This window comes from Lynx canadensis, chromosome C2, assembly GCF_007474595.2.
Source record: "Lynx canadensis isolate LIC74 chromosome C2, mLynCan4.pri.v2, whole genome shotgun sequence".
NCBI classification, from domain to species: Eukaryota; Metazoa; Chordata; class Mammalia; order Carnivora; family Felidae; genus Lynx; species Lynx canadensis.
This window is the reverse complement of record NC_044311.2, coordinates 24,420,986-24,444,564: the sequence shown is the minus strand read 5'-3', so window position 1 is coordinate 24,444,564 and position 23,579 is coordinate 24,420,986. Positions and strand designations below refer to the sequence as shown.

The following is a 23,579-nucleotide window of genomic DNA, read 5'->3' as shown; positions in this document are numbered from 1 at the left end:
GCTGGTTCCATTCTTGTTTTCTTCAATTTCATTTTCAAAAGTATTGTTCTTGATATTTTATGAAGTGTGTATCTTTGTGTCATAATGACTAAGAGATGCTATGTAGAGAATACAAATACGCTTCAAATCTAAAAGCCTGACTAGAATCTAGACTGAGAACATCCTGAAATTAGGCAACTTGGCAGCATTTCTCCCCGCTTATTCTAAATTACTTGGAGCATTATTTTGCACATGAGACCTCCTTCAATTTTGGGACTGTGTGGTGGTGGGTGTATATGCATCTGTGGGGCAGGTTAATGCCATGATTTCCAATTTGTTACACTTTCTTGTTAATGGAACTCTTGATATATCTGAGGGGCCACATGGAAGATTTCAGGTAAATGTCGCAAACTTTCATGATTCTGTTTACAATTCTGTCCTAACTTTGGGATGGTGTCCAAGAATAAAAAGGTGTTGATGATCAAGAGGTCAGAGTGATCACCTGAAAGTGACTGATCCTACAGGCGGGTCCTGAAAGGCCCTTTCAAGGTATGGTGGGAATGGGTTTATTTAATGAGATCAGACCATCTTTAGGCGTTCGCCAAAGAGGCAAAAATAAGAAAGATAGGAAACTTTAGAGGAGAACGATAAGAACATCACAGGTGAAACAGTAATTGGAAAATACTACCAAGAAAGCCAGGAATCAGAGTGCAGTGAGGGGTGTATGAAGAAACAGTGGGGGAAGTGGCCCCTTTTGTCACTGTTTTTCCAGTTGAAACACTTTTATTTTCTTCTCTCTTGTTTTCAAAGGTAGCCCGTAACTTTTTAGGGTAAAGCTAATTTGTGCATGGCTTATTAAAATCATTGTACTTTCAGTTACTGCTGTTAAAGTTTCCATGTACTGACTTAAGTAACTTTGGAGAATATGTTCTGACAGGAAATAAGGCTATAGATGGAACTGTGCTAAGTTGGTGACGATTCTGAGGGAAGGGAGGGAGGGCTTTGCCATCATCTTAAATAAAAAGGACGTTTGGGAATTTGATTATCTTTTCAAGACATTTTCCATACTTTGGCCACAATATCATGTCAGTGCTAAGAAGGCTGTTGGTTATTGTTTTTTTCACCTATTTGAAAAAGTTGGTTGTGACCAAATGTACTTCACAAGCAGCGAAACACCCCAGACCAAGGTTAAGATTATGTGAGTCAAGTTTACTAGTCGAACCAAATATAATTTACAACAAAGTTAATCACATCATTTGTAATGACAGACATGCTTATTAAGAGGCTTAATAAAGCATGGATGGGGAACTCTCTGTGTAAATGATTATACTTAGTATTTTTACAGTCAAGAGAATTAAAAAACTTTTTTTTTTTAATATTTATTTTTGAGAGAGAGAAAGAGAGAGTGTGAGTGAGGGAGGGGCAGACAGAGAAGGAGACACAGAATCCGAAGCAGCCTCCGGGCTCTGAGCTGTCAGCACAGAGCCCGATGCGGGGCTCAAACTCCTATAACTGCAAGATCATGACCTAAGCTGAAGTCGGACGCTTAATCGACTGAGCCACTGAGGTGCCCCAAGAGAATTTTATTTTTGTTTTTCTTTTCTCATCTTATTAGTTCTTCATATTGATGCCAACATGTTTTTCTGGTACCATCCATGTTTTTCAATTTTATCATTATTGCCATGAAACAGAAAGGTCCTGAATTTTTCCAACACTTACAGTTTCCTCTTGGGGCCTTTACTAACCTAACACACGCTTTTACTTTAATTAGGAAAACTCACTTCCTTTGGGTGCAGGCCTTGGGGAATGGACATCACTTTTGTAGAGAGAAACACACTGCCTTTCCAGGCAAACACAGCCCCCAGACTTGGGCACGCTTCTTGGTGAACAGAGCACAGGCTGGGTTTTTGCACCCACTTGCCCCTGCAGTGGGGTTCTTGCGAGCAATGCACAAACTGCACTACTGAATGCTCTGTAACCCACCCTTTTCTCCAGGCTTCAGGCGTGAGGTTCCTGGAGCTTACCACCTGGAATACTTCCACATGTATGAATTCCTGACACCTGGGCATCTGGGTGCAGAAAACTGGGAGGGAAAAAAAATCAGGGTTCAGGAAAAGAGAGAAAGCTGAAGTAAAGGTGCCGAAGCTGCTGACCGACCCAGCAGCGCTAGCATGAGGGAAAATCTAAAAGGTGTTCTTGAGCCTTAAGGTTTCAAGGCAAGGGGAAAGCTGCCCGCCTGACCCAGCTCTCCCGCTTTGTTCAGTAGGCCTAGAATTCCTATGACAGGAGCAAAGTCATTCTTTCTGGAATTAAAGCTCATTCAGTTAAACATACAGCTTTCTGGAAAAGTTAACACAGGGGTTAAAAAGAATAAATGATGAGATGCTAGGGGCAGGAGATTTAAAAGCAGGAAGATGCCATGTAGGTGAGAGGGGAAAGAGGAGTCCAACCTCACCGTCCCCACAGTTTGGCCTCTGGCCTCAGGTGACCATCTGCACGGATAATTCAAAGCCCTCATCTTTCCTGCCATGCACATGTGTGCTTTAGGACAAAAATTACTGTCCCCAAGGCAATGTGGCATTGAAAGATCAAATAAATGACAAGTGTCAAGAAAGGTCACTGGAAGGAAGCAAATGCTATTAATGACACATTTAATTTAGCACGATTCAAACTGACAGGTTTCTGGCCAGGGATTCTCACTATTTCTAACCGCTTCACTTGAGCTCTTCCCCACGTATTGTCTATGCCTCCTGGGCAGTGTTCAGCACCAGTACAGCCCGGCGCCTCTGCATTTTGTGGAGATGATGGAGATGAAGTCAAATGATGGAGAAGAAGGCCCAGCATGAGGGGAATAAGTGTTTCATTCGTTCCCAAAGGGCACCATCTCACTGTCCTAAAAAGGGCATTACAGTCAAGGTTCAGCACTCTGCTTCCTGTGGTTCGGCTTTCATAGGCTCCTCCGACATTTTGGTTAAAAATAAATGTACTGAAGCATAAAGATACTAAAAGCTGGTTATAAAACCTGTCTACTAAGCTAAATTAAAATGCTCACCCTATAAGCTGTTGACCACAGAGAGCTCTTTATGATGCTCCCTTTGATGCTCACATTTCTTGGAAATGGAATTAGGTGTTTGGGGTAAGGCAAAAAGATGGACGCAGGAGGAAGGAACGCTCCCGCAAAGATATATGGTCCGCTTTCCCTGACCTTGAGCTGGTGCACTGCAGAAAGATTGTGAACAAGGTTCATATAACACCTAATGAGTAACTAAATGCCGTGCTTCAAATATCTGAGCTCATTTTGGCCTTAGATTATAATTCCTCAGAAGCTAGAAAAACTGCTGATGCCTAAATTCATTTTGCATGTATTCATTTCAATAGACTATTATTAAATGGGAATATATTTTAAATGGGACTGTATTTTAATCCAGTTATCATTAGTATTATTGATTAAACAATGAGAGATTACAAATGTATATTTATTAATTGAAACAATTCTATAATTAGACATACTCTAGATGCCAGCTTTTAATTCTACCCAGAAAGCCAACAAAGAAATCTGTTACAATCAATACTTTCCACATAATACATGTTCTTAGGAAGTATACATCACTGGCTGAAGAGAAAATCTGATAACTAGGAAAATTCTGGCCTCCTGGGAATGCTATTGCTCAGTTTCTCTCTTCTAACTACCAATCTAACTCAAGCTGCCTAAAAACCCACCAATGAAACATCACTGACACAATGGAACTCACATCAAGGGCAAATGCTTCAAGGAAGGATCAGAGAAAATACTTTGGCAATTTATACTTTAGGGATTATTTGTCCATGTAACTGTTTTATCCTTCTACCACCTTTCCACATCGTCATGGACTTCTCTAAAGCTTCCCTGTACCAGAGACTGGTTTAGGAGTAGGCATGGGATTTCAGTCTGGCCAACCATTGAGTTGGGAGGAAAGCCTGCTGGGGAGCTTCCAAGTAGACTTTTCTAGAAGATGTTGTGTATGCTAGGGGCAGGGGGCATGGCAGGATATATACTAGGCTTATGACAGCCCTCTTGAGAACATGATGGGCGTGACGTGAGGACAAAGCCTCACTGAGGATGGTAAAATGAAAGTTGGTGATGTCAATGAACAGCTGAATTATCCAATTCTAGACCTGCCTATCTCGGGACTCTTATTATTTGAAATAATAAGCAACAAATTTCCTCATTTGAGATAATGATTTCTTTCATTTTTACAAGCAAATTGATATAATCCCAACCATTTTACATTCTGTCAGAGGCTGTGGGGGAGAAGAAAACACCCACAGCAGACATTGTTGACTGCCTACTCAATCTCCACCACCACTATCCGGTCCTAGGAAGTTGTTGGATTTTCATAAGAGAAAACAATGGTTGCATTTAATAGAAGAAGAAATATGTTTGGGGTTCAAGTCTGATCTCTCACGTGAAGCCTGTCTGGATCAAAACAACAACAACAACAACAACAACAACAACAACAACAACAACAACAGCAACAACAACGACAAAAAACCCCATGACGGCCTATCTTCTGAATCCATATTATTTATGATCTTTACTGCTTATTTGATATTAAACCATATAATGTCTCTCATGTTGATAAGTTAAATTCTTATTTAGTTTAATTATTACTTAACTTTTGATGTGTTCCCCTCTGCCCCAATTTTACCCTAAGCACCCTCGCGGAGACTACTACTCTCTGACATTTCTTATACAGATACGTCTTAGCTTTCCATTCCTAGAACATAACCTGAAGTAGATTAGGTAACGTTCAGGTTGTCTATACTTCCAGAAGTAAACATGAGTCTACTTTCAAATTAGTTTTCGTTCATCTGACACTTCGTGTTATTCTTTTATCATAAAGAATAGATCAATGAATATTACAAAAATAATTATATTAATATGACCATGGCATATGTTCACACTACCAAAGGGCAATAAGGAGTCCATGCAGGGGTCACAAAGACACAGGATGAGCACCCTCAGCAGTGCCGGGAGCTCGCAGGTGGTGCATACTTTGTTACACATCCTGTTTTACGCAGGGATTTCTAGCTCAGACAATTTTGATTTCCTGTAGTTTAGAGAGGATTCTGAACTATGGATGATAACTTTAGATCTTTGGAGACTGGTATGTATGTAATTATCAAAAAGCATAGCAGAATGTCTTGCAGTTCATCAGGAACTTTAAAAAAAATGTTTTACTTGGCTGATGTGCTTAAGCATTAGAAGTTACAAATCCATTTTAGAGTTTTTCTTATGTTCAGTATTTTCCCTATTCTTGAATGTTAGCAAAGATATTCTTGGAAAATGATTTGGCAACAATTGTGGAACATGACTAACAGTGCTAAAACAAGTAAAAAAAAATTACTTAACAGTCAGATGAATGACCCAACTAAAATAGATTTCTAGAAAACTAAGTATTGGATGTCATTTACATTATCACGGAAAATTAAAAGTATCAAAATTTTCAGTTCTGTTTTCAAGACTAAAAAATGAGAGCTTGCTGGAAACCATGGTTTGAATTAGGTGGGCCCTAAAGGCTCTTTTGGGAAACAAAGCAGAGGGAAGATGGTTCATGAATAAATACTAATTCTCAAAACAACACTACTACTGATAATGAGGCAAAGGTAAATGTTTAAAACTTCCTACTAGTTTGCTCACATTTCAGAGAGGAAGTATAATGATATCTTTCAAAAATATACGACATAAAGCTTAATTTGTTACCTCTTCAAAGATTTAGCTGAGTTCTGTATTCTATGATATGGCCAAATCAGGGGCATTAACAGTAATAAGTGTGATACATCTTCATCTAAAGAAGAGAGCCAGCCTGTGGATTACAGAAAGGCTTTATATGATATATAAAAAGACAATACTGAGAAGACATAAGTTCTATGACCTAATATATGATGCTTATCCAAAATAAATCACACATACTGATTTTGAAGATCATCTCTCAATTACGTTAGAACCATTATAAGCAGCTTTCGCCACACTTAGGTTGATAGCTCCTACTAGATTATTTTGTTTTAATGTCTGTTTTCAACTGCCATTTTAACCTTTTGTTAAGTGACATCAACAATTTCTTGATCCTGGGCCACTTTAAAAGATCAACGGAGTCTTGAAATCTGCAAGGTACATATAGTTTAAGGCACTGGGGAGCCAAAGCAAGACATATCTTTGCTTCCATTTCTGGCTACTTGCTTATGTGAGAAACTGATGCTGACGATGTTAATGAAAAGCAATCTTGAACTTTTCTGAAGACACGGAATGTCCCTATATTATCCCAAGCTGGGCTGAAAATGAAAGCAATATAGGCTCAAGGGATGACAGGTGTCCAGTCATAAGCTCTTGTGCCACCAGTGGCAAAGGCGGTACGTGGCTCCCGTGGGAGGACGAGTCCTAGCTATGAGCCTGAGCATTTTCCACCTGTGTACAGTTAGGCTATGATAAGCAACAGTCTCAGCATAAATCAGCAAAAGTTATTTCTCACTCAAACTTCACGTCTCCCAAGGCTTGGCAGGGCAAAGGAGAGGGCTGAGGAAGATCCAGTAGTGGCAATACGCACAGGTCATTTTCATTTACAACTCCCAGGATAGAACCAGTCACGTGGCTCTGACAAGGAGGTGCGATCCTATCAAGCACCTTGGGGGGGGGGGCAGATAGTGTGACCTGGCAAAGAGCACAGACTACATTATTTCATAAAATAATAAGATAACCTATTACTTGAAAAATCAGGGGCTTTCTCTTGAAAATTCCTGCCTACTTACTTCCCATAAGTTAGAAAATATATTGAATTTTGAATAATAATTTTACATTCTGCTTTTGGTTCATAACAGGTCTATGTAAAGAGTGAGACTTACTCTAGTTCTATTTTTGCCTGACGTCTCAGTTTTAAGTTACAGTTATCACCATAAAGAAAAGTAATTAATTGGTGTTGTCGACTAATCCATATGCCACCAAACTGTGACAGAGTGCAAATGGAACGTGTCTCCATATGCCTTTTTCATTTGTTATTCCTTATTCCGCTTCTTCATAGACATGTTCTCTGTACAGGCGGATATCTCTTCTAATTTATTATGCCAATACATTCTGTTTTTGTTGTGATTCTTAGTTATTATTTTTAATCTAAGTTATATATGTAACACCTTGAAAAGTCAAATGGTTCAAGAAGGCCTGTTATGAAAAACAGTTCACACAGCCCCACCCTCCACTTCCTGCTCCAGAAGGAACCACTTTCAATTCTTTTACCCATTTTTTTTTTATCTCGGTATCTCTAGTTTATATTGCCGTCTCTTGATTTTTCTGGACAGTATTTGCCACTAAGGAAGAAAATGATTTGTTTAGGTCTACTAACCAATTTTATGATTTTGATGAGCTCTGTAGTCAATAGGCTTTCATTATCACGTCTACGTAAATTTTAGTCATGGCTCAGTTACAAGGTTTATCGTAACCTTTCTTCCTTTTTCTGACACTCTGTTTTCCTTTGGAGTTACAATTTGTCCCATGTGTGTGTTTTTAATATTTATGAATGTTTGAGAGAGAGAGCGAGCGAGAGCGGGAGCGGGACAGGGGCAGAGAGAAAGGGGGACGGATGATCCGAAGCAGGCTCTGAACTGACCAGCCATGAGCCTGATACGGGGCTCGAACTCATGAACCATGAAATCATGACCTGAGCCCAAGTCAGTCAACTGACTGAGCCACCAGGCACCACTGTCCTGTGTTTTAATGGCTTTGTTTTTATAAAGGTATTAAGTCAAACCCCAATTCACCCCTAGTTTAAATTTTTTTGGAGAAAACTTTCTGAACCTTCTGACTTGCCCCAACCTGGGTTAGCTGCTGTTCTCTCAACCTGCTAACTAGCCGTGCTATAGGTAATCTTGGGATCTCCTAATATTATCATTCTGAGGAATCTTTTTGTCTGGCTCTGGACACTCTGTTTCCTTGTTCTCAGTGTATGTCCTCATTTCTGTAAGCACATCCCCCAGTGGATTCTGAGAATGGGTGCATGAGGATAAATTTTTTGAATCTTGAATATGTGAAAGTAGCTTAATTCTAATCTCTCGTTTAATTAGTTTGGCTAGGTATTGGATCTAGGCTGGAAGTAATTTTCTCTCAGAACTTTAAAGGTATTCCTCCATGGCCTTGCTGGTGTTGCTGTGAGCAATTTGTAGTTATTCTAATTCCTGATCCTTTGTTGGAAATCTTTCTTTTCCCTCAACTCTCCAAGTTTGGAGGATATCTCTTTGTTCTCAGAGTTCTTTGCTCTCAGAGTTCTGAACTTCTTCAGTGGTATGTCTGGCTGTGGGTTTCTTTTTACTTGTGTGGGACTTTCTATGGATTTTTTTTTATTAACTTGTTTTATTTTTTATTTATTAAAATTTACATCCAAATTAGCATATAGTGCAACAATGATTTCAGGAGTAGATTCCTTCGTGCCCCTTACCCCTTTAGCCCATCCCCCCTCCCACAACCCCTCCGGTAACCCTCAGTTTTGTTCTCCATTTATGAGTCTCTTCTGTTTCGTACTCCTCCCTGTTTTTATATTATTTTTGTTTCCCTTCCCTTATGTTCATCTGTTTTGTCTCTTAAAGTCCTCATATGAGTCTATGGATTTTTTTGATCTGAAAACTCTGGTCTTTCATTAGTGGAACATTTAATTAACTGTATTTTTTTTATTATCTCCTTCATTTTCTCTGTTGTCTGGAACTTCTATTTTTCAGATTTTGAACTTCTGAGGTTGGTTCTCTAATATTTTTTCTTTTATCTCTTTCCATTTCTGTCTTGTACTCCATTTTCTTGGGAGATTTCCTCAATTTTATCAGTTCCAACTCTTCTACTGAGCCTTACATTTCAGATATCATATTTTGATTTCTAATAGCTTTTGTTGTTATCCTCTGAATATTTTCTTTCCTTCTTTTTTTTTCCTGAAGCGTTCTTCTCCTGAATAAACACTTTTCTCCCAGTTGCTTTCTTCTATTTGTTTTTGCCTGTCTTTAACTGTCACATGCTCTCAAGTATCTAGTGATCGCTGGCTGTCATGCTCATGTACAGGGTGAACCAAAAGCTAAAAGAAAGCTCTGTGTTTGGGCAGGGCTGTGGAGGTTGGGTTCACTGTAAAGTGAACTGGTTGTTTACCTGGAGAACCTAAAGTCAGTAATTTGTGTGTTTTTAAAAATTTATAATTTGGGGGCACCTGGGTGGCTCAGTCAGTTAAGGATCTGACTCCTGTTGTGGCTCAGGTCATGAGCTCAGAGTCCAAGGCCGAGCCCTGGGAGGTTGAGCCCTGTGATAGGCTCCGTGCTGAGTGTGGAGCCTTTTTAAGATTCTCTCTCTCTCTCTCTCTCTCTCTCTCTCTCTCTGCCTGCTCACCGGAGGAGGAGGAGGAAAAGAAGAAGAAGGAGGAGGAGGAGGAGGAGGAGGACAAGAAGAAGAAGAAGACGGCGGCGGCAACGGCGGCTTTTTTTTCCTTTTAATTCTAGTATAGTTAACATACAGTGTTACATTGGTTTCAGGTATACAGTACAGTGATTCAAAATTCCATACATCACCCGGTGCTCGTCACAAGTGTACTCTTTAACCCCTATCACCTATTTCATCCATCCCTCTGTTTCTGGAAGAGCAAGTCCCAACTTCACTCCATTTCTAGTTCCTAAGCTTCCAGAGGACTTTACAATGTAAATCGAGTTGCTTCTTGGCTTTTACCTACTGCTGACTTAGTGGTCAGCTTTCTTAGGCTGCTAAGTTAGTTAGCACCTAACATCTGCTTCACAAGTACCAAGCGTTTGTGGCTGCTATCTTTTCTCTTGATTTCTTCTTCCTTGAGGGTTTACTTTTACCGGCCCTAACTGTCCATGGAGTGAGGCCAGGAGAGAGCAGAGCCAACTGCCTGTATTACAGCTGCCATCTTTCAGTGAGAGTTCCACTCTGCTCTTCTACCAGTTGGAGAATCGCAGTTCTTACGCGGTGAAGGGACCCCAAGAGACTGAGTAGTGAACTCCTCTCTGTGGGGAGCAAGGTGTGTTGTTTGATCTGCAGACGAGGTGGCTGAAGTACCAGGGATTTGAGTGTCTTGCCTAAAGTCATACACAGCCGTCCAGACAGACATCATACTGTTATCTAGTCTATGTATCATAATTATCCCTCAAGGGTTTTAAAGTTTTGTTGCTTTATTTTTCTTCTAATTTAAAGCTCTCTCAGCAACAGCTAGATCCTTATCTGTAAGATCTTACACATGCCTCCTGCTCCAGTAGGCAGACGGGTTCTTCATAGTAGAATATTAAGTGTCGAACTACTTCTAAGATGCGGCTAAATGTTTTATTTTTTTGTGAAGTTGGCTGAAAAAATTTTTCAGACACAACGAGGGGAGGCTGGGTGGCTCAGTCGATTAAGCGTCTGACTTCGGCTCAGGTGATGATATCGCGGTTTGTGGGTTCGAGCCCCCTGTCAGGCTCTGTGCTGATGGCTTGGAGCCTGGGGCCTGCTTCGGATTCTGTGTCTCCCTCTCTCTGCCCCTCCCCGCTCGTGTTCTGTCTCTGTCTCTCAAAATTGAATGTAAAAAAAAAAAATTAAAAAAAATCTTTTCAGACACAACCAGATTTTTAAAGTGGTTGATATGCTTTAGATATGTCCTGAACAACGTATACAAAGGACCTTCGAGAGCAGCTATCAATATGCCATCATTTAAATGTAATTTGTATAACTTTTCAAAACAAGAGGTAAAATAATTAATTTTACTTCTCAAGAAATAAAACTGAAAAAAATCCATCTTGGTTTGTTTTATAAGTGTCTTCATCTATTTTTTGGTATAATGCTATTTGATACGTTCTAGAAAAAAAAAACCTAGGCTTTGACAAAAAAGCATTTGCAGAGGAAGAAAGGGCAGATTTGGGATTCCACTTATTTTAAACTGATGCTACTTTTTTTCTCCTAGTGGAATGCAGGCCATGGCCTTAAAATATTACTAAGTGATGATCATAAAATTAAAATAATTTGATGAAAGTATTAATTTTAGTTTGTAGTCATGTGAAGAGCTTTTTAGAACTCAGCCCTAAACAAGTTTTAATAAACGCAGCACTCTACAGGAAAATGAAGGATAAAAGAAAAACTGTCCTTAAATACTTACAGATTCTTTTCTGCCCATAGTTTTGCTGTGTGAGCGGGAACGGGAGATGTTGCTAAAAAAGGAGTCCTTTTTAGTAGCAGATGAAGGTGGGGAGCCAGTGAATTCCCTTCCTCCAGGCAAACTTTCAGTGCTCGGGGATGAGCTGATGGTTTTAGAACTCTGTCCTGTAAGAAAAATTAAGAGGCGATAATGAATCACTAGACTTTTTCATTAAAGCTACTTTATTCACTGCCTTTAACAAAGGATCAATTATTGTACATCTTTGTTTGCACTGTCAACATAAGGACACCGAGGAATTGTTAAAATGCACTCATTTTATGTAGCAAAAAAGCTGCCAATTTGTAAAAAACAATGAAGTGCCTCCATACTTTTCCACATGTAATTTATGCTATAATTGTCTAAGTGTTGCACACACCAAAAAAAAAAAAAAAAAAAAAAAAAAACAGCAAAAAGATCTCATTTTGAGAAATGACAGGTTAGATAATTAGATTTTCCCTCATTAAAGGAATCACCCTTAGTGACAGACACCAGAAATGATTATATTACGTATTATATTAATATTAAAAAATATAAATCCTTCAGCAGTTTTTCAAAAGAGCCTCTTTCCTCTTCACTAATTGCAGAACAGATACGTGGCCAGCCCCCGCCTACGGTAGAAGCATCTGAAAAATGGGATAAGGTGCTGGCTCACAGGGCCTCTTTCTAGACCTTTCCTTACACTACAGTGGGGACACCTGTGATCCCCAGCAGCTATCACTCTGCTTGGCAAATGACCTTCTCAGAGATAACCCTAAGGTCAACTCCTCTTAGAATGTATCTCTGAATTATCAAATTCCAAGTTAGTGATAGTATGGATAAAGTACTAACTGGCCTATATCTCACAGAAAATCCCTGCACGATTTCCCTTAATTACAGAAATTAGCTTACTAACATTTTCATCCCCTTTGGGAACGTAAACATTTAGACCTTAAGAAAATGGAGTCACTAGAACATGTTCCCAAAGGATGGAGCACTTCATCTGGAGATCTGAAGGAAAAGCCTAGGCACCAGAAGTAGTCTTGCCTTGAGATAGAAGAAAGGACTGTTACACTTCTCTGTCCTCCTCATGCCCTGCACACACAGAACATGACAACACTGGGCTGGCACACCGGGCAAATGAATGAGCCATTCCATCACCCAGGCCTCACCTGGACAGCTCCCGAGGCAAGTTGCCAGGATTCTCAAGGGGCTTCTAGCCCGTAAGCTGCACAGTGGTTCTGAAGCCCTCTATAAACCTTTTCAAGTTTTTCACTGATAGGAACAACGTTAACAATTTCTTCTGCTGCATTGAAACTTAAAGCCTATTCTTGGAGGCACATTCTTAAGTGTACTGCTGTGGTGCCCCGCCCAAGCCCCCTGTGGGACCAAGGCACTATTCCCCAGCCATGGGGAGTGCTGACTGATGAGGGTTCTTACGAGTTCTTCTCTGGAAGTGGCCCTGAGTTCTTCTCTGGAAGTGGCCCTCAGCTGAAGACAGCTGCTCTAAGGGCATGTACCCTCCCCTGGGATTAGCTCCAATCTAGGGACTGGGTGGGGTGATAGAGGATAAAGGCTGGCCCTCTTGCCTCAAGGCAGACTATTCTGAAGGGCCAGCCCGGTCCCAGAGGGTCCCAGAGGTTCCAGCCACGACTGCAAAACATTTCCACTCCTCCTCAGCTCACTGCTGCTCCTTTTGCTCCCCAGATACTGATCTTGACAGCACCCCCCTCCCTCCGGCCCCGCCTAAAGCTTCCTACCCATAAATCTTTGTCTCGTAGTTTATTTCTCAGAAATTCTGACTCACGACAGTTACTTAGAATTGTTTTAGATTGTAGGCATTTTTAAATATGCCAAATAAAGACCAAATTCTTAGGCTACCTCAGGCATGCACATATTCTTCATTCATAACCAAACACCGCGGAACAAGCCCCGTGCGGATGGATCGGATGGAATGTCTGCAGAAACTGTCCAGCACTAAGGATGAGGGATGACCACAACAGGAGCTCTCAGAGAGCCCCAATAGCAGTACCAGGGAAATACACACCTCTATGTACACTAACTAACCTACAATCCTAGGTGAGAAAAGCAAACACAGAAGTGTAAACAACAGTACTCTGGAAGCACAAAAGAGAGAGCAACTGAGCCTGTCTCAGGCAATCAGAAGTGTGTGCTCTGTCTTCACACCTGAAGAGAGGGTGGCGGCGGTGGTGGCGGCAGTGGCTTGGGGTGGGCCGTTTTTAGCAGAGAACACGGTATTTGTGAAGGCAACTGGTAAATGCTACTGGGGACGTCTAGCTCAATCAGAGCTTGCCTGAATCCTCTGGAGCTTCCTGCCATCTATATGTAACTGAAAATGACACCAATACCAGTGTAAAATAAGACTAGTCCAACAGAGTGCTTCTTTTGCACTTGACGACGATTTCAATGGTCTGCTGGGAAAAGGAGAGAATCAAGGAAGTTCTTCCTAAAAGCTGCTGGTACCCTACATGTGAGCTTATTTTCCCTCTTGGTCATCCAGCCATAGTGGGGAGGGAGGAGCGAGGGAAGTGAGGATCTAAACAGGGCCAGGTAGATCAGAAAGAGCATTTTGTTCTCATGCTGAAGGGTCTGGCCCTTACCTTGTCAGTAGATGATGAGAGTTACTGTAGATTTTAAGGAAGAAAGTAGCATGAGGATTAGAGGAGCTTGGTTGAGCAAGGCATCTCCTGCACCTGCCCACACATGAGATTACGAGGGCTTTACCTAAGGCTGTGGTGGTAGATTTGAGAGATGTTTACCAGGCAGAATTTCTCAAACCAGTACCTGCTGGGTCTGACACACCTAAGCTGGAGTCTAAGCCCAGCGGGTATCTAGTGGGTATCTAGCTGAGTCAACAATTCACTGCCCCTCCATTAGCCATGATTCTCATCTATAAGTGAGACACCTACTTCATACATGCTTTGTAGCCCAAGTGGGTAATGGGTATAAAAGACTCAGGGTGGCTTAGGATCCCAGGCGATATGCTAAGTAGTCAGCAGACATAAAGCATTACTAGCATAGTGGTGACTTCCAAATCTAAAGCAGGTAGTTTCATATGCAGTTACTGTGGGCTGCAGATTTGCTAGTCCTCTCCCCTTAGGACTAGTCTCACTTTAGTGGCACCTCCCACAGACTTTGGCGAACTAGCTGAGCCGAGGACTGCCACATCCGCCACACCTGAGACTGCCTAGTGGGACAGCGGGAATCCAGGCCCCGCTCTACTGTTCTGCTTGCTAAGATGGGTGCCCTGGTGTGAGCTGCATGTGCACAGAAGGGGTAGCTTTTTCTAAAGGGCACTAAGGTGTTATCTGGACTAGCTGTGGCTGTGTCCAGGCATATTAAATCTGTCCTTCATTCTCTTTTCCTCTCTGAAACATTCAATAAAAGTTTGGTGTCCCATGTGCTACCTATCAGTGGAGGTTATTTGTCAAGAGCCCAGGCTGACTGAATGAGCTCCAAAGGCATCACGAGGAGCCCTGACTACAGAATGCCTGGGAAGGAAGAAAGGGGAAAGGGGAGAAAGTATTTATTAAGCTCCTACCGTGTCCCATGAATAATATTTTTGTGATTTTTCTCTCATTCAACTCAATGGAAAATAGGAACAGGGGCTGGGGTATATTCCTAAATGGACAGGCAAGAACCTGAGACCAGCTGGAGGAGCTAGACACAGGACCTCCAAAGGTAACATGTTCAGAAGGCTAGGAAATCTGGGGTGGGGGAGGTCACTGGTGGGGTGGCACAGCTCAGAAGAGCAAAAAGGGAAAAAGTGCTGTGGCCTTGACTTTGTTCAATGACCCAGGAGAAAACGAGAGGCATGTGTCCCCTCTCTGGTAATATTTTGTCACCTCACAGACTTGAGTGACAGACAGCAAGAGGGCTGATGTTTATGCGTTAAAAACATACATCTTGGTGTCACGGGAGAGTGAATGGAAGGTTGTAAATGAAACCCCTGGAAACAGACCTGCTGTAGTCTGACCACAGAGTCTAAGCATTGTTGGATCCAGTGCCTACGTGCAAACATGTGGTTATAGAATGTCAGAAATAATTACTAAAAAAATAAGTTTTTAAATGTCTATTTAGTTTTGAGGGGGCTGCAGGGCAGAGAGAGAGGGAGACACAGAATCCAAAGCAGGTTCTAGGCTCTGAGCGGTCAGCACAGAGCCTGATGGCGGACCTCAAACTCACAAACTGTGTGATTAGGACCTGAGCCGAAATCAGATGTTTAACCAAATGAGCCACCCAGACACCCCAGAAATAATTATTAAAAAAAGAAAAGATAGAGGAGTTGAGTTGGCTCTTTCAGAACTTGATTCTGAAAACCAGAGGTATTTGGAAAACAAAACAAAACAAAACAAAACAAAACACATAACAGTGCTCCCCTCATCACTGCCACTTGAGCAGGCAGCACCCGTGAGTCCTTACGGAGCACAGGTACGGTGGTAACTTCCCACAACCAGCCCAGAAGCAGCTGTTCTTTTCCTTTCTTCTCAGATAACAGGTTAAGTGACCTCCCTAGATCATCCAGCAAGGCAGTGGTGGAGGCAGAATTCAAACCTGGACCCAACTCCAGAGCCCATGCTGGGAGAGTTGTACCAGTCTGCCTGTCCCTCCCCTGCCAATAAGGCTGTGCAGGGGGCGCTGTCGCACATGTGACCTAAGATTAAAGACAAACGGAATGAGGTTTTTTGAAAGTAAAGGGCAAATTCTGTCCTTGTTCTCAGTCCAAAAAGTCATTTATTCAATGTCTTTTGGGAATAAGTTTTCCACAAAAATGCATTTTCTGGCTAATTGATGCTTCCCCAGATTTGTTTTACGTATCGTGTTTCTCTGCCTTCTTAGAGTGATTATCCAGAACATAATGGAACTGCTTGTCCTGCTTCACGACTATCATTTCTCAACAACAAGCACAGTGGCCAACATAGGGTCATTCACGAGGATAGCTTTTGGCTTCTCAGTCTCTCCTCTCACTCCTGTGAGTAGGCGTTCTTTGTCCCATCGTTACTGTGTCCTATTCTAATTAATTCGGCCTCTCTTTTCTTTGTTCTACCAATTTGTTGCACTAGGGCATTTGTTTTAGTTCTTTGTTCTTGAAGGTCCAGAGGGGAGTCCTCTCCCAACATGTGAGCTGGTACTGCGCTAATGTGACTTGCACGTTACTCCTCAGTTTAAAATCTGTATTTTTCCTAGAAGGAATTATAAAAAAATTAACAGTGATTACCCTTAGGGAAATGGGTTGGCAGAAACCAGTGAGAGGAGTAAAGAGAGAGGTGTGCTGTTTTTTTTTCCCATTTAATGACTTTAATTAATTGGGATGGTCAAATGTTGTATGTGTTTTAGATTTACCTTAAGAATGTCAACAGTGGTTATCTGGGCAGGGAGATTTTTGACCTCTCCCCCTCCTTTTTAAAAAAACCTGATCAATGTTATACAGTGATATCTATGTGTGGATGTACGTATGTATATATATTTGTATCTGCAACATAAATATGTACACACAAGTATAAACATTAAAAATGGTGCCGGGTGGCTCAGTTGGTTAAGCATCCGACTTGGGCTCAGGTCATGATCTCATGGTTCGTAGGTGTGAGCCCTGCACTGGGCTCTGTGCTGATAGCTTAGAGCCTGGAACCCTGCTTTGGGTTCTGTGTCTCCTTCTCTCTCTGCCCCTTCTCTGCTCGCACTCTGTCTCTCTCTCACCCTTAAAAATAAACATTAAAAATTTTTTTTAAATGGTTATGGCAATAACTTAAGAAATCTAAATTTTTCCCCTAATGATCCATTAAGTGACAATACTTGTATACTTTGGTTGGAAATTCTAAATTTTCTTTGGAAGTAAGCTCTGTAAGCATGTGTGTGTTTGTGTGTGTGCTCCTATTTTAAAGCTCTGCGGTTCCTAAATATCTCTTGAAAAGTTTCTGGGGCAGCCGGGCAATTTCCAAATCTAATTTCCAAGAAATTCTTTAAGTCTTCAAAAACAAATTCTCCCACGGCACATTTTTTTATGAGTACAACCCATACTGAGAGATATAAAATGGAACTTCCCAACAATTTTCCAAAAACTATTTATTGACTTAAATTGTGGGATTTCATTTTATAGTCAGTTTTTCTCCAAAAAAAAAAAAAATTAAATGAAACACATATAATTGTGTGTTTAAAGGCAAAGATACAAATATAAGATCTCATGAAAAAACATAATCAAAGAATCACTGAAAGTGCTGTTATTTACTTCATTTCTTAAAACTTACTCCATTCGAAAAAACATACTTGGGAAAGTCAAAATGATAGTTTCATTTCCCTTACAAGTATATCTACTCTGAAAACATTATATAGGAGAGTATAATGGGTGTGGCCCCTCTGATGAAGTTCTTCAACTTCTAATATTACTGATCCTATTAAGCATGGATTGTTAGAAAGTTTTTTTGTTGCCCCCAGTAACTATTTTGGTTGACTTTTACTTCCCCTTGCTTTTTGACACTGTGCAGGAAGTATGTTGAGGAAAACACAAAGTGACTTCTCCAAATCAGGGCAGGTTAGTCTTATTTTCTTACCATCATTGTCACTATCATCATGACATACTGAAAGCTTTTTATTATTTGGGCTCCATGTCTCATAAAGTGGCTGGAGCCTTCTCTATCAGACTGATACAATCTCTGTCATAGCATGGTAGGCAGGAGGAATTCTGAACTGGGTATCCAGAAAAGAGCTGGTTCCTGACTGTGTAGGCTTGCCTGGGTTATCTAATGCACAGGCTGATGCCCAAGCAACCATGTAAATAAAAAAAAAAAAAAAAAGCGGGAAAGCCAAGAGAACAATGAGAACAGAGCTTGGGCACATAGTAAGCACTCAGCGAATAGTTGGTGAATAAATGAATAAGATGATTCTACCTATATAACACAAGAGATCTGAACAAAATGATATAACCTCCCTCTGCAAGATTCTATTAAAAATGCAAACTGTTCTTGTGGCTCTGGCCTGTACGAAAAAATAGATTGAGCAATAGCATAGAAGCAGAAATCAGAGTAAGTCAGACAGCCTTCACCTTTCTCTTTCCATAGGTATAAATTGAGATTCCACAGCCAAGGATCTACTCTGCAGTAAACTAACTTAAAAAGGGACCAAACTAAATTTGGGATACCAAAACACTTGTTAAAAAGTTGCCAGGGGTGCCTGGGTGGCTCAGTCGGTTAAGCGCCCAACTTTGGATCAGGTTATGGTCTCACAGCTTGTGAGTTTGAGCCCCACGTCATGTTCTGTGCTGACAGCACAGAGCCTGGAGCCTGCTTCGGATTCTGTGCCTCCATCTCCGTGTGTGTGTCTCTCTCTCTCTCTCTCTCTCTCTCTCCCTCTCCCCTGCTCACTCTCTCTCTCTCTCAAAAATAAATAGACATTAAAAAAAATTTTTTTAAAACGTTGCCTGGGGGAGGTCAGATTTTAATTTTAGGAAATCAATTGAAGTCCTGTGAATTCTCACCATATCAGATGATCAGAGTAATATTCATTTAAGTACAGTAAATGACAAAGCTTAAGAGAAATCATCTGGAGATTATCTGCACCCCTTTTTTGTCCTTGCTACTGCACCCCTTTCTAATATGGATCACTTAGACACTAAGAAAGATAAACAGCAGCTCTTCATGGAATCACCAAGTTGAAAAAGCCCTTAAAGGTCAGGGTTTAATTACGTGAATACAGCCAGAAACTGTACCTGTGAAACAGAACTTATATAGAAGTAAGATCTCATCCTTCTTTTGCCACAACATTTTTCAAAGAAGCCAATACACCACTCATTCTCCTAATCACAATATATTGTTTTTTGTAAATTTATAAAAAAGCACAGATATTATGAAGACATATCATTATTAGAACAGCATTTTGATACTAGGAGCATGACTATATTATGTGGATATTTTAAATTTAGGAAGATGTGATTATGAATTTTAATTAATACTGCTATCTTTTCAATCTGAATTTGAATGGAAGATTCTTAAGATTAGCTTAGGCTTCCACTTAATACAGAAATCCTCTCTACAGCACATTTTATGTAAAAGATTATATAATAAAAGATTAATGCAGCAACTTTAATATTTATACATTTTAAAATTCCATAGGAGGTGCTAAATGTGAATTGCTATTATTTCTGTATTCCTGAAATACAGATTTTGAACAAGCGGTTATGGTATTTAAATGTGATCTTTTTATTTTAAATCATTGCCAATTACATACGGAGATTTCTTGCACTGTTAATATGATTCATAATACAAAGCCTGTACTTAAAAACTTATTTCAAAATCAAGTTGTAATTCTTTTAGGTAAAATATAGTAAATATTTCTGGCTAGTACATATGATAATATGCATAAAAACAGCATTTAAGTCATGAAATCTGAGAACTGATTTGTCAAATACTGCCATAGAGCACCTATGAAATAAAAAAACAAAACAAACAAACAAAAAAAACCTCAGTGTGAGCTTCCAAATAAAGTGTAGTGTTAAAATAACCACAAAATATAGAGTGACCATATTTGGCAAGAAAAGAGGCTGGTGTAAACTTCATAAAAACCACATCATAGCCAGATTTGGCATCACCAAGGTATGACATGAGAGGGGACTCTTGTTCTAAACAACAGTGCCACTCAGCGGCTGAACAATGGTAGTGAACTGATCAACAGTATGAATGGAGGGTGGGCAAAAAGAAAAATGGAATTTTGGAGAAGGCAATGATAATACTGCAGGCAAAAAGATATACTACGTTGCCATGGTAACTGTACCTTGGAGGTCAGTTAGAGTCTGGACAGGAACAGAAACCTGAGCATCGCTTCCTGTAACTACATCGCCTGGATTTCATAAGAAAAAATAATTAGATTTCATAAAAAGGAAAAAAAATCAAGTTTACTTTTTTTCATACTTAATGTAATACTTTTATCAACCTAATTACTAAAGGTACAGTAAAACAAAATACAATCTTAGAAAAATTAATATAAAATATTTTTTAAAGGAATTAATTTTTAAAAAGTATTTCCTAAAAGGTTTCTGTGAATATTTTTCTTCAAGAAAAAAACAAGTTTCTATTAGTCTAAAACATAAGAAACTTGAGAAATCAAATGATTTTTCTGAGCAGGTTTCATTATGCTACAAATAGTAATGTGGTTTCATATTTTCTTTCTTAAAAAAAATTCTTTATCCAAAAGTAAATATGCATTTATTACAAAGCAGGCATTTTTTTGAAACGCATTTCCTCCTACAACAGAGAGAAATTATTTTTAACTAAACTTGACACCAGTTTCTACAGTGATAAGATAAATACCTAAACAAGTTCTAATTTCATAGTTAAGCATTGAAAAGATTTCATAAGCTACCACATGTACTTATAAATGTCAACATGTAAAAATAAATCTGTGAACTGCACACCCTTTAAACTTGATATACTTATGATAGGCGAGATTTCATTCACAAATTGGACCTATGGTAAATGCTTAAAATAAAGAAGCGTTCAACTTCAAAAAATAGACAAAGGAAATGGGGAAAGAGGGAGTGCATTCTAAAAGTACAGGAGAGAAAGGAAAAGGAGAACAGGAAATTCTGTGCAGAACTTGAGGTACACTCCCATTTAGAAGGAAGACTTTTCGGTTCTCTGATTTCTTCCTTCCTGGCCAAGTTCAACATTAGGCACAGTCACTGTCAACAGAATTAATCCTCTGGCTGTATCAGCATCTGAAGGTCTAAGTTACTGTGAAATTCATAAACTAAAATCCAAGTCTTCTACAAAGACACTGTAGTTTCCAGGTTTGATAATGCAAGATTAATAGACTTGCTTGCCCTGTACCTTTCATATAATAGCAAATCAATTTTGGAATTATACAACATACCCTCAAGTGTTTTGACCACTTGCTACAATTATAATTGACAGCACAGCCAGCTTATCTGCAAATTACTGGGTTGTAATCCTATCATCCCATCCATTAACAGTACATGCATTTATATATGTGTATCTATATCTCCTGTAACTGAAATAAAATCTATAAATGGGTACACACTCCAAACCAGCTTTCAACGGAACTTATCAGGTCCTGAATTTTCATAATACAGTTACCTCTCTGTTCACTGATAAATGGCATGCCTATCTTCTGTTTATTTGAAGGGGATTTTCAATTCTGTGCCTGTTACCCACTTTTCTCTGCTGCTTCTGGATTACCTATTAGTGTATAATTTAGAGACTGAAAACTCATTTTAGTATTAAATATCACCAGAAAGTAGTGGAGGAATATCTGCGTGCCCTCTTCTTTCTTTCACGACCCGACTCCCAACACATACACAAACTACACTTTGCGTTCCCAGCAACACATACATGAATTTTGGGTTTTCCATACAACTCTCATCCTACGGAAGCATAAACATTCGAGAGTTAAGTAACCTACGAAAACCACAAGCCTTTTCATCTTTACTAACAGCCATTATTCAAAGCAACTTTCAAATTTTCCGGCAGAGGACACTACAAAGGCTATTACATTCTCTCTCCTCAAAGGCCCTAAGTAGAGGACTCTGTTCTGTGATAGTAAGAAGCCGTACTCCAACGCAAGCCTCCCGACAGGCTACGTACTGTGCTCACCAATCTCGGGGACCAGGTGACACAGCTGCAGATCTGTTACTGCCACAGCACAGCGGGATACTTGTGGGAAACACCAGCATAAAGAACGAATGCTGGAGACGTATTTTTTCCTTGTAGCGTTACCCAGTGTATCTTTACAGATGTTTGGAGCTGGGAGGCTCCCCAGGGAGCAGTCCACACCTCTTATTTCAGGGCGAGGAGACATGGTCAGAAGGCTTCAGGACTGTGCTTACGGTTCATTTCATGGGCAAGTCAGTGAGAGGGAGCAGCAACCTAGCTGGTTTCTACTTGTATCAACTGTTCTCTTCGCCTTTTACTCCGTTTCATTCAAATCCTTATGCAGGGAGGGACATTTGCAGGAATGTTTATCTTTAAGAGGAAGGTAGACAAGCTTTTCGTGATTGACACGAGGAGAATGAACCAGAAAGAAAAAGAAGAGCTGCCACACAAGGAGACGTACTTTCAGCACGGGGATCAGTTACAAAATGCCCTAGTGATACTCATGTTCCAAGTACTTTGCTTAAGTGCTCTGTTGTCTCCTTCTAACTGGGGACTTCGTTTTCATCAGTCGTTCCATCCTCGTGCGCCTCCTTCTCACTTACTGTGATATTAATACTTGACATTTCCTTAGAGATACAACTTTATATTTCTATAGTCATTTGGCTTGGTTCCTCTGAAGATTTAAGCTACAGCATTAAGAGATTCTCTGACTCATTTGCCTGCCATCAGTTAGAATTACTACTGACTATGGCTTGTTATCAAAGCAATACTGAAATCATATTTGGTTAGAACAATAAAACAGTACAATTAAGAAATATTGAAAATAACATTCATTTCCATTCTGAAAGTGGGCATGTCTCCTGGCATTAAAATACATTTACAATGTGTTAATGATTTGAAGTCTCCTTTTCTTTCAATCATGTGTGACAACGCTACATTGAAAAGAAAAGAATGTAGTTTTACACGAGACATTCTTGTGTAAGGCAAACTCAATATTCTAACAGAAACTTATATACTAACTATACAAAGTCTAATACTTCATATAGGCAATGGTAGATAATACCCTGTAACTGACGGGAGAATAAACATGCACACACTCGTTAGTGAATTCAATACTCATTATTTTTGTGCCATTGGGGAATAAAGTCCACTTAAGTCTGCCAGCTTAAATGCCAAGAATTTAAAATTTTTAACCATTTTAGATGCAATCTTCTTAAACAGAGTGTATGGGAACATGGTTTAAGGTCTTCTAACTGATTCAATATTACTGTGGTTGCTGTCAACACCGGTCATCGAACACGGCTAGAACAAGGGTCCCTTTAAGATGTGAATGAGGCATGGGTCAGGCTATTTGTGCCCTGACAACTGAATGGCCACAGGCTCTGTGCTTTGTGAGGTCTTAGGATTGAATTCTGTAGATTTTCTGCCATCATGTTCCTATTTCTTGCTTCTATAGTATAGATAGCAGAGTCCCACCACTAAAAATAAATGCAGCTGTTTCTAATCTGCTGTGAACAGGGGCACTTAATATATAGGTCTCTGAAAAGAGTGGAAAATAAGAGCATAAAGGTTCTGAGTAGGAACCTGAAGGGCTCTCCTACGAGTTAAATACATGCGGGAGACGAAACACCAGAAAAGCCCGGAAACAGACCACACGCTTACTTGAGGCTGGGTGGCAAGAGCGCCCCTCACTCGTAGCAGCACCAGCAGCGGCCCCGCTCGTCAAATGAGAGCTTTGGATGAGGTGGTCTCCCAGGTCTCCTCTGCTTCAGCGTTCTAAGGCTCTAACTTGTAGGGCCTGGACTCACAGACTGACTTTGGC

At 40.2% G+C, this 23,579-nt stretch overlaps 1 protein-coding gene across 7 annotated transcripts in view; it reads right to left on the bottom strand.

Annotated features, from left to right (window-relative positions):
- TBC1D5 (TBC1 domain family member 5) overlaps positions 1–23,579 on the bottom strand; it is a 550,248-nt gene that overhangs the window by 46,304 nt on the left and 480,365 nt on the right. For 6 of the 7 annotated variants that reach the window (XM_032594665.1, XM_030328643.1, XM_030328648.1 and 3 more), the window contains one exon: positions 11,121–11,284. In XM_032594665.1, coding sequence (XP_032450556.1) covers positions 11,121–11,284 — 164 coding nt within the window. Of the gene's footprint in view, positions 1–11,120; positions 11,285–19,919; positions 19,986–23,579 lie in introns of all 7 variants that reach the window. The other variant, XM_030328649.1, reaches the window with a different exon arrangement.